The 12,264-nt window shown below is 40.4% G+C and overlaps 1 protein-coding gene across 3 annotated transcripts in view; it reads left to right on the top strand.

Annotated features, from left to right (window-relative positions):
• Positions 1-12,264, top strand: part of SEMA6A (semaphorin 6A) — a 124,592-nt gene that overhangs the window by 96,442 nt on the left and 15,886 nt on the right. The window contains exons 17-19 of one of the 3 annotated variants that reach the window (XM_061189536.1): positions 1,588-1,608; positions 1,745-1,795; positions 6,909-7,064. In XM_061189536.1, the coding sequence (XP_061045519.1) occupies positions 1,588-1,608; positions 1,745-1,795; positions 6,909-7,064 (228 nt within the window). The remainder of the gene's footprint in view (positions 1-1,587; positions 1,609-1,744; positions 1,796-6,908; positions 7,065-12,264) is intronic. The other 2 variants (XM_061189537.1, XM_061189538.1) reach the window with 2 other exon arrangements.

Genomic DNA, 12,264 nt, shown 5'->3' with positions numbered 1-12,264 from the left:
CATTTAGTTTGCCATGTTTTAAATGTTGTATGTGATACATTTCAAGAAGCCTGCATTCAGAATGGCACCAAAAATAGCTCCGAAGGGAATGAAACTATATTACTTCTGATATTTGATTTGATAATGAAAATCATGGATATAACTCTAAATCTTTGAGCCATGAGTCCTGAAATTACGGACTCTAAGGTGCCATTTAATACCTTATCTTTTCTAGAAAACAGACATAATCAAATAAATAGGGCCACAGACAGCCTCATCTCCAAATTCTTGGTCACATTTTTTTTTTGTTTGCAAATATATACCGGAAAAAGCTTCTTATGTCTTCACACACAAAATCTGAATTAAGAAATTAGCGTAGGAGACAGTGTCATCACCAAAAGATCTGCTATGTGTGTGCAATGAAACAATTTGATGTTTGATTTGGTGGCTCTTGATCATGTTGGTGCCTTATGGCCCCATTTTTAGGGAAACAGGTTTCGGTTGGTATGTATGTGTGAGTGAACTTAATTAGCTGATTTTAGTGAATAATTTTCTCCATATTTTTATGATTCGATGATATAGGCATCTAGAAAAATAGGGGTGTCAATTTGCATTGAATAGGTAAATATATGAAAAAGGTGAAAGTGTTACCGGCTCTCTAGAGCATCCACTACACCAGCAGGCTCACACCACGCCTGGGTCCTCAGGCAGAGCTCAGGGCAGACTCTCAGGCCCCAGGCCAGTGATTTACTCTTCCGTCTCAGTGGTCAAGCCTCTGTGTTTTCGCGTGCTCCGTAACTCGACCCCCACTCCTGCTGAGGCACGTAGGGTGCCTGCTCCAGGCAGGAGGTAATGCCTTTCCTAGTGTCTTCTCTGCTCCTGGGCGCCCACTGGAGCATGACCTACTTCTGTTAGACATATCTAGTCACACACAGGCATTCAAAGGATTTAGATATTTGGTGCACAATGACTCTTTAACAGGAGTTTTAGGGGAAATGAGGAAACCATAAAGAGCCAGTGTCAGAGGCAGAGTAGCAGGCTGAGTGAACAAGTGACGTGACCCAGACACACAGCGGGGGCACGCGCGTGCACACACACACACACAAATGTATGTTGCCTATATGTGTGATTTTTATTTTTGTTAATTTCCTAACTAAGACCCCTGCTGAGTTCAGAACATTGTGATACTGGACAGTTCCTCACAGCATGGCTGGGAGGATGAAATGAGAGAGAATGTAAAGAAAAAGTGCTTTGTAAGTGTGGTCCAGATGTCACTCACTTTATCCACATACACATCCCTCTGTATGGAGGAGGGCTTACGTATAATCGCAGTTACCATTCCTTCCACTAACTTGCTTTTTCTCTGCCTCTTGGCAGCAAAGGCATGACTTTGAGGAAGCTCAATTGGGAAAGAGATAGTATAAGGATATGAAATCGGACCAAATATGAAGCATCTTCTATTACAAGCAGAAAGTAAAAAGCACTTACTTAGTATTGGGGATCGTATGTTAGCACAGCTCTGTACCAGCTCACTCCCACTTACTACGGAAGTCACACTGAGCAGAGTGCTAAATGCTAAGTAACTTACTCCCCCCTTCTGTCTTTCAGATTCCTTCGTGGCACTGAATGGTAAGGAAGATATTACTCATAATTTAACAGCAATGGAAATATATTTGAGAAATCCTGTTTCACTAAACCTCTTGAGTATTTTCAAATTTTACGTTTCTTTTTAAATTAATTTTTAAATTCTCATTATTTTTTATAGACATTTCAACTCCTCTACCAGATCATGAAATGTCTTACAACACAGTATATGGTCAGTTTATGGGTTGTTTTTTTTTTATTCTTTGAACCATTCATCCTGTGGTAGTTTATAATCTTCATTCCTAAACATCATGGACCAGATTCTTTGCTACTTCAGGGCCCCAATTCACTAAAATTATTCATAGGTTTCATGATGCTTCAAAAATTACTCTACATATATGAGACAACTGACATGTGAGAATGAGTCCTATATTTTTAATCCACAGAACATGAAATATGCCAACCTTAGGGAATTTGGTGAATGCATTTAATGAGTTCTTGAGGGAGAAGAAATTGCTTTTGGACATAAGTACATCCAAGATAAAAGAATAGTGCTTATAACTCATAGGCCATAGCTCCTTAACTGATAGATAGTATCATTCCCCAAAATGCTGACTTTCAGAACAATACCCTCTGCAGGGAAATCTATACAGAGTGCAGATACTAAGTTCTTATTAGGCAAAACTTTCCAATATAGCCATCGAAATTTAATCACACAAAGAGTATGAATATTTAGACCTATCTTCAGTGAAACGTCTTTAAATGTATACAAGGAAGAGTGATGCAGTGCAAATGATGTGCAAACAGGATTTACCCCATTGTTCCTGCTCTGAAATATACAGACACTATACTAAACAAAGCCATTAAGTCCATAAACAGACTATTCTGAGCTCTTTATAAGAAAAGTTAAACTGTAGTTGAAATGTTCCAGTTCCATTTCTCAAAGCCTCCCCAAATGTTTATTAAGGTAAACTATTCATGCGTTTTTTAAAGATAATGAACAACATATATGTAATGGGAAATTTAAGCTTCTGCATTATAATGGGGGCTACAAGCTTCATTGATACACAATTTATAACTTTTATGTTTAAGACACGTAACAATAACAGCTCTAGGTCAGTCTTTAAATGTAGAGGTAGGTAATAGAGGAAGGGGACAAAATAAAAGAAAAAAAGAGAGAAGAAAAGAAAGCAAGGTGGATTCAGGATTCAAAGAAATAGTTCAAGATGGCTACAAATACATCTAATAGCTCTGTGGAAACTCTCACTCCTGTGTCTAATTAGCATAAATAAAAAACCTCTTTGAAAGTCCTAAAGACTATCTTATAAACTGGGGCTGTGCAGATAGGGAAAACAATGCCCGGCTTCTCCTGTCGTGAAGTGAGGCAGCATGGAGTAGATGAGCCCACTGGATTCATCCACCTTTACCATTCTCTCATCTATGATTCCAGCCAGAATATCAAACACCAAAAGCTGGAAGAAACATTTCTCAGGAGGCAAGTGTCATCTAGCTTAGCTTGCCCTTCACAAAGAGAACCCACTTCGCATCTGCACTCCTCCAATATCATACTTTGCAATCATTTCCTATAATTGAATAATCTTTATCAGATACTGAGAAATTCAGGTCTTGAATGTAATTGAACCAGTAACCCCAGCATTCATCAATAGTACTAAGGCCGATTTTAACTCCCAGGCAATTTCTCATATAGATAGAATAATTAAACCATGGGATGCTCTTTATGAACAAAAAGCACTCTTCAATTTATGGACTTCTCTTACTGCTTTTACAAAAGGAAAGGAACTTATTAATTCCTCCATGTTAACACTTTAAAGAACAATGCCCATTCGCTCGGTCAGTGGTTTCTGTGATGAAACTGAAGAAGAGTTGGAATTTTCCTTTCAACTAATGATCCTGTCCATTTTAGGCTCAATCTCTCCGGTGTGAAGGGGTTAGAGGATTAATTGACCATCAACATGAGGGCTGGTCCAGACAGTACTTGCAAAAACAGAGGAGACTTTCTTTTCACAAACTACTGCAAGAGATGCTTATTTTGGAGCTAATAAACCTAGAAGAGATTTAACTCATTCATTTGCAGACATTAGTTTAGTGCTTACTATGTGCCAGGCACTGGATTAGGTGCTATATTTGAACCATCAAAGGAAAAAGCAAATTGCTGTTTTTATGAGCATGGACGTAGACTAGGAAGCCAACCCCAAAGTCCAAAATGCACCCACTGTGTCTAGCTGTGTCCTTTGCATGTTCCCATAAAAAGTTCAGTGGCTGAGTACAGACTCATAGGGTGACCCGCAGAACCAGAACTGCCTAACTCTGAAAAAGGGATCGTTCAATAAGCCATGCAAACTCTCTGGGTGGCAAAAGCTCTGTGCAACACCACTTACATATACAAGAACCCTTTTTTAGTGAATTGGACCCTGATTATCTTCCTTCTCTCATCCTCTCTTGTATTGATTTAGTGTCTCTCCTGTGTCTAATTGGGTACAATCATTGTTAATAGGTTAGAGTAGTTTGAAGGATCTCTAACCTCTAGAATTACAAAGACTTGTAGATATAGAGAAACAATATGATGCATATTAAAGTTAACTTTTTAAATCTATCTATTTCTTTGTATATTATAAGAATAATACATCATAAGCTCCATTGATTAAAATATGACTTTTCATACTGGATTAACAAGTCAAAATTATAGGTTCCAAATTGTTGACATGTAATACCATATCCACAAACAATTGCCTATTTTTGTAGCATTATTTTGGTTACAGTCTCTTAGGGAATGCACAAAAACAATACGGCCTGTAGAATCAGATTCTAAGAAGGAATATAAGTGATTTCCTTTTAACAGTTGGAGAGGTAATAATAATACACCTCTTTGATTTCCAACTGAGGATGGCTGCTTAATGGCGCTTTTACATGGTAGTTCTAAAATTCTTGAGAATCAGGCATTGCTTTCTCCGACTGTTTGCTTCACCCGTGACACACGGTGCCTGTCCTCAAGCATAAGTTTAAAAGATTACAAACCTCATGCTGCTCTATTTTTTTTTTCCAGTTGAGTACATCAGATGCATGGTTTCTCTAGATTTACATGTAGAAGATGGAGATGTGGTGGGTATCAGACTAACACTTCAGCAATAGGCAGGAGCTGATTTCTCACATTTGCGTGAAACATTTTCCTACCTAACTACCATCTGGTCCACATTCATTTCCTCTCATAGCCATAGCTTTCCATTACCAATGAGTTTTCCATATATTTGCAGCATATGGTCCAGGAAACCTTTCTACAGAGAATGTGTCCCTTAGGCATGTATTTCCCCTAGATTACCGTATTAAGAAATGTTCTCCCTAAACCATACTTATGGCATCACCATAAAATTGCCCCTTGAACACAGTTAAATTGAAAGTGCTCAAAATGCATATCAATTCAGGTAAAAGAACTTCTTGCTACTTGGAGGAGAGGCTTCTTTTTTTCCTTCCCCCCTTTCTGACTCCCTGAAGCTATTTCTAATTGTTTGCTTAGGCTGGGTGCTGAAGTCTCTTAGGTTGACTGTATATTGCATGAGAGCATTGCTGAATTCAAGAGTAGAAAATAAAGGCTATATTTTAGACCTCAATATAAGCATAAAGGAAGTAAAAGAAAGTCTGTATTTCCAATTCCAGGTTAATAATTTTCCTACCCTTGTTCTCTTACCAGTATTGGGAGATGAGATGTGAAACCGAGAAATATAAAAACAAAAAGTCTAGACGTAAGAATTCTTTAGTTTAAAATGAACAGGTTTTTAGCAGTTGGATAAGAACTAGACTATTTGCAACAAAGCGGATATTTGAAGCTGTTTAAGAGCCAAACAAGCTCTACACAGAAAGGGGCCTCTTAAATGTTACCAAAGCTTTGTGGTAACACTTTAAGTGTGGAGCTTCCATGGAAATCCTATAGCTTAGATAAGCCACTTGGCTTGCTTGCTTTTCCCCACTTTATTCATACACACACACACGTGTGTGTATGTGTGTGTGTGTATACATAGTATGTAATTTATAGTATTAAAGTCTCCTAGGAATCCAACTTCCAATAATAATTGTAAAAAAGAAGAATGCAGTGCATTCATTATAATCTTTCTTTCTGGTGGCTAGTATCATATTTATTACATACGCGGTGATCACAGCCCAAGGCTGGAGCCACTTGTGAATCTGTCCTACTTTCTACCAAAGGCACCAATTACACATTCACAGTAGTTGCCCTGATGTCTTTTTAAAAATTGTTCAAGAGGTTGCTATAGGTAAGATGCTTTAATAAGCCAAAGACTCTACTTGAAAATCACAGAGAGGTTATTTTTTATTTCCACCAGAGAGAACAGGTAGTGGGGCTTCTTTAAATCACTGTGACAGCTTAGATCAAAGCACCAGATATGATCTGCATTTAACCTTGTGGAATGATGGCGGGGAAAGCTTAGAAATGTGTTCACAGGAAACATCCAGTTTCTGTCATAACTCCCAACCTGGCCATTCTTCCTCTGGCGTTATCCTCTGGTAGGCCACTCTGGATCTCAAAAAGCTTTCCCTTTCTAATCTGAATTGTATCAGTCAGTGTGGCCTCAAAAACCACCTCTCACTAGTGTGAGTCATGAAACCATGAAACTACCTTGGTTGGAATAAGACACAAAAGGCACAGCCGTAACAACATGCAGCACCTGAGGCTTCTGCTCCGGGAAGGGGGGGTGCGAGCAGATCCCTTTAGAAAGCAGTCACCTCCCCCACAAAGAGCAATGCCTGTGAGGCTGAGTTGCAGCTGAAAACTAGACACATCCTCCATGGGAAAGGCTCAGGGCAGCTGAGTTGTTTGTGACGGGGCAGAGGCTCATCCACTACCATAAACCTGCCCCATCAGTCACAAATGCTGTCCCCAGAGTGGACACATTCGACCTTAGTGCTGCTATGAGAATACCAAAGAAGGACTCTGATACTTCTTGAGCGCTTACTATGTGTCAGATACTGTTAGGTACTTTCTACATGATGTCACTTTATCCTTCCAACGCTGGGAGGTAAACGACATCATCTCCACTTCGTGCACAGGGAAAACCAACCAAGGCCCAGAGAGCTTAAGCGATTCCCTCAGGCTCATCCAGCAAGCAGCCGAGACAAGATCTGGCCCTTCATCCTCTAACTACAAGTTCAAGGGGTCTTCTGCTGAATCCTACCCACCAGTCTTGTTATTTCTAGGACAACCTCCTTTGAGTCTTTTACAGCCAGCGTGGGTGTCCAACCTCCTGGCCTCTGAGCAAAGGGAAAGTGGGTGTCTCCGGTGATGTTCTCCCTAACTGTATTTGTGATGAAAACAGGGCACTCCAGTTCCCTCCTGCCCAGCACCACCACGTCCAATTCGGCGGCTCAAGAGGGCTATGAGTCTAGGGGAGGAATGCTGGACTGGAAAGAGTCACCCGACAGCACAGACTCTTTGGGGGCAGTGTCTTCCCATAATCACCAAGACAAGAAGGGTAAGGCCTTGGAAGTACCTCTTCCTCTGGGGGGAGAGGGAGGGAAAAGTGGGGAGGACTCTGGAACTGCTTCCAGCTGAATCATAGCAGCATGTAAGGAACGAACCTCCAACACACTATGATTGAAAGCGTCTCAGAAAAGGCTGCAACCCAATCCTCTATGCTAGGCTTGATCCACAATGATGCCCTGACCAAGGAGAAACCACACAAAACAAATAACACATCCTCTAAGCTTCCTCCACCCAAGAGAGGCATGGCTTGGCCCAAAGCAGATACTGGCTCCTGAGATCCCTTTCCACTCCTCTTAGCTCATTCAGTGATTTTTGGATCCTCTCTTCCCCCCATAATGGGATGGAATGTGGTGCGGGCTTTGGCAAGCACATGTAATCAAAGTAAAAGCCCGTTTAATCAGTGAATGGAGAAATAGCAGAGGGAAGTCTTTTCTGGCTGGTAGCATCCCTCACTCTCGCATGGTGCTGAATTTGAATAGAGCTGAGGTCCTGAGACGCACTTAATTGCCCTCAGAGGATAACAGCTAAAACAAAAATATGTTATTTAATCAAGCAGAATTGCTATGCATTTAAAATGGAAAGGAAGCTGCACTAAATGAAAGGGACTCTACTGTGAACTGTCCTAAATTCTCCCTGGCTTGCTTTGCTCAACTAGAGACAGGAAATGTCATCTCTTTTCTCGCCATTTGCTGCTTCTGGTAACACATCCTACTTTAGTTGCAGCTGCAACCAAAGAGGCCTTTACTTGTCCAAAAAACAGTCTTGTAAATCAGAGACTGAAAAGCTCAGTTATGTTGCGAGCTGTTTCCCCCCATTCAGCCTTGTTTACTTCTATATGTTTTCAAGAGTTTCATCCAAGCAGGGATTTGAGTCTCAAGGGCAGACCAGCCACAGTGACCCTTGGAAGACAGTCTCTATCGTGTCTTCCCCCAGGGTTTTCTGTATACATATTTCCATCTTTACTTTTAGAGAATGTTTGCTAGGCAGACTCACACGCTAAATTTTCATCTTTTTTTTTTTTTTGGCGGCTCATCTCCTGAGAATGTCGTACCTTCTGCTGCTACATGCCAAGCCCAAAATGGAAAGATGTAGCCCTTTTAACTTGTTCTTTTTTTTTTCTTTTTTAAGTCTTTACTGAATTTGTTACAATCTTGCTGCTGTTTTAGTTTTTTGGCCGCAAGGCACGTGGGATCTTAGCTCCCCTACCAGGGATCAAACCCATACGCCCTGCATTGGAAGGTGAAGTCTTAACCACTGGACCGCCAGGGAAGTCCCTTAACTTGTTCTTTAATATATCCCCTTAATCGATTTTATTATTCTTCCATAACTTCTTATTGTTAATATGTCCTGCCCCAATCTTTTTTTTTTTTAAGTGGCTTTTGTCTCAGCAGCCTCTAAATTGGTGGGATCCCTGCTCTTAACCATCACAAGAAAGCACCAGGCCAATTTGTGATGGGCAGAACTATCACAGCAGGCCACCAGCCCCAGCATGTGCCATTATTTGTTCTGTGTGGCTCCCGACCGCAGATGTGTTAGTCTTGGCCGAGTTCTCAAGAACAGACAACACAGTAAAAATCACTTTGTATTTGCCCAGTGCAACTTTCTGAAAAACCAAACAGCCTTTCCAGTAAAGCATTAAATATGTCAACCAAATATCTAGCTGTTGGTTACAGTCATTTCCTCTTCACTTCACTGAGACGGACGGCGTGAATTTTCTCCAATCGTTAACTCTCCCGAGGGATGGAGGTTATCAAAGAGCCCAATTAACACTTTGACAGATCATTTTAAAATTCGGCATTGTTCATTCTCTTGGGCCTTATTATGAATATTGACAAAGCTGGAAGCAGTCTACAAATTGTCAAACAATGGTGGCAGAGGTGATTGCATGGTGTTCAACATGATCACTGCTCTCGTGCTATTAACTCCTTGCCTTGCCCTGTCAAATTTGAGCTTCATTTTTGACAACTGATGACGTGTGTATTTGATAGGGCAATGACAATGAGTTGTTATGCAGAAACTTTAAAAATAAAAAAGTAATGTAGCTTAATGTTCCTTTTGTCATGATTTTTTATGATTTTTAATTTCCATTTTGCTCTGAAGTGTTCTTCTGTTTAATGTTCATGATTTATTTTGAACTTTTGTTTTGTTTTGCCAAGCACTGTGTGGTATGACTTGGTGATGGCGTTACTCTGTTGGAAAAGTCTTGTTTCTTTTCTGACTCATGATTACGTCCTTTAACTTGACCCAATCTGTGATCCCCTCGCTTCTTTCCATTCCCTGACGTGGGTGCCTTAATGATGTCACATCCGGGTGCGCAGCACCTCCTGGGATGCAAGAGTTTAATGGGGTTTCTGCGGGCCTCTGGTGGGTGCTCTTTTCACTGGGCCGATTGTCTTATGGGAATGTGACATTTGTGTGCCCCAGCTTTAGGAGCTAAATATACTCTGGAACTGTTTCTAAAATACCGCACATTTCCCCGCTAAGCAGAAAATGTGTCTGCTGACCAGTTAGCTGAGGAGGAGTCAAGTGTCCCATGCCCTTTCCATTTTGGCTGCTGAAAAAAGACCAGTGAGCAAACAAGCCCAGAGCTCTGCTCTGCAGAAATGTTGAGCACCACTGGGTTGATCCCACTCCTGGTCCCACCTCATCCTCCAAACAGTCCTGCATTTCCAGAGTATGTTTGCTTGCCTTTTTCTTTCTTTTCCTTGCTGTGTCTTTCGTCTTGATTTAATCCTGTGCGTCCCTCACGTTCTGTCAAAGCACTGTTCCTCACCTTGCAATCTAACCCCCTTCTGCTACCATTGTTCTTAGCCTCCCCCTTTCAAAATAATAGACCCAAGCCCTCTGCCCCTCTGCGGAACGTTCCAAGGCTCTTTCCTTCTACACTGGGGGTAGCATTCCAATGCTGTACGTATATATATACAGTTATACTAACAAAGCGTGAGAAGAGAGCTACAAAGCACACCAAAGTATTATCACAGAAAATGAAGTAATTTTCTCGCTCAGTAACTGGCCTTGTCCTTCATTACCCTACTGGCCTTGTCTAATATCTCTTGTCCTTGCTGCTTTTCTTTAAAATTGCCTGATATCTTTCAAGCCCTAGATTCATTAGTAAAAACACAGCCAACTGCCCTGTTTTATCTCTGGCTCCCTAGATGTCTGGAGCCTCTAGAGCCAGCCCTTTAATCACCAAGTTGATAAATTAGAAGCAGCCCTGGCTACTTCTTTCTTGGTTTTGCCACATTTGAAAATATATATTATTTATTCATCCTATAACTATTGAGGTAGTAATGAGTAGTTACAAAGGGGCTCTAATTACATATGAATAAGAAAGAAAATCCAGTTTATTTTTAGATCTGGCTTGTCTCCCCTCACCCCCCTTCCCACAGCAAAAGAAATAAGAGCTTTCTTTTCTAGGTTAAGCAATACTGAGAATTAATAGCCACTCTTGTGCCTCTTGTTTCTGACCAAAAGTAATAATCCTCCAAAACCTGATTTCCAAGAAAACTGCAAGATAGGTGAGGAAATTAGCCAGGGACAGATCTGCCAAGAGAGCTGTGTAGCATAAGTGTCTAATGTAATTGTGGACCACTGCCACAAAGACACAAGAATAAATCAGATTAGAAGAAAATCCCTTACTTCAGAGTTTATTTTCTAGAGTTCTTGTGAGCTCTCAAAAAACTGATGAAATAGTCGATATATACAAAAATGTTCCCGTTTGATTGGAAATGCCAGAGCTTATATATACGCTTATATATTTTGGGAAATCTTTAAAACAAGATATTATCACATTATTATATTTAGTCAAGAAGATGTCATTACAGACAAGAAAAAGATGTAGAAACAGAATTTAAATTAGAGATCAAATGAATAATTTAAACTAAAATGTACAGCAAATGCTGAATATATTTTAATCAATGTACAAGCTATTCTGTAAGCAATTTTTAGTTTGGGAAATAACATTCCAGTAAGATTCAGAAGGTCTATGAAGAATGATGAGTATACTGGCCACACTGCATAACAATCCTGAATGGAACTAAAAATCATAGAGTTTATCAACAATCCTCTTTACAGTCAATTATTTATTCCTCAAAGGCATCATAGCCTCCAAGTAGGACATGTCACATCTTACATGAGATGATTTAGATGGCTCAGAGACACCATGGCCTTCAGGAATACTGAATCATGTGGTGGAAAGTTAACGCCCCTTTCATTTCTCTTTCCGTCTTCTTGGTTATGTCAAGGCAAAAGTCCTAGTTTGGTGCTTTAACAACTCCAGAAGCTTGCTACTATCCTTTTGAGAAGAAAGAACAGGCTTTTGATTGGGGGCTTTGCCATGCAGCTGGAGCTAGCTGGAACAAACATTGTTTTGCTTTCAGTTAATTTTATTTTTATGGTTACCTTCTATCTATGAAAAGTGACACTTTTTTCCATTTATGATAATGATATAAAGTTTCCACTTGAAACACACCTTAAAGGTAATTTAAATTAAATATTAAGTAACTACTAATGCAGGAAGTATAGGGATACAGAGGTATAAAAAGTAAATAACATGGTAAGTGAGGCTCATTGATTTCACTAGAACTGTAGCATTGGTAGCTGATGAGTAAAGTGTGGGTAACTCTGGCCTGGAGCAATTTAAAAAGTCCAGTGATGATTAAACTAGACCAAAACTGTGCTTCTGGCATTTGGAAGAACGAGACTGAATAATGGCCCTACCTTCTGGCTGGGCTCTGAGCGCTGCAGTTATACGACCTAGTGCTCTTCTGATTTCTCTTCCAACTACTGAGCTTTGTGATTAGGGATGAGAAGTTTGGTCAAGTAGGAATTGAGAGTAAAATGGATTTAGACTAAAAAGAGATTAGTCATTCTAGGCTTGTTAAGCATCTGGCGAGATGATTCTCCAGACCAGCAGTGAGCATCCAAGTGTAGACTGCAGCTCGTTATTTCCCAAATTGTGGCCCAGAGAAAGTTTACCTGCAGCACTTCTGCTTCCCGCCTACTTTTTTGAGATCTGTAAGGACTCTTGGGCAACAGCATGTTCCCCCGACTTGGCAGTAACCTACACTTGACCCTTCTTTCCCTTTTCTCTCTTTCAAACTTTACCTGTTCTGAGTCCCAAACCCTCAGAGCCAGGCTTTCTTCATGAACAGGCTAGGAAATCCCATTTTAAGAGAGTATATTTGGTA

The sequence above is a fragment of the Eubalaena glacialis genome, chromosome 4 (genome assembly GCF_028564815.1).
Source record: "Eubalaena glacialis isolate mEubGla1 chromosome 4, mEubGla1.1.hap2.+ XY, whole genome shotgun sequence".
NCBI classification, from domain to species: Eukaryota; Metazoa; Chordata; class Mammalia; order Artiodactyla; family Balaenidae; genus Eubalaena; species Eubalaena glacialis.
Note: the sequence above shows the minus strand (reverse complement) of the source record. Positions and strands in the feature narration are given on the sequence as shown.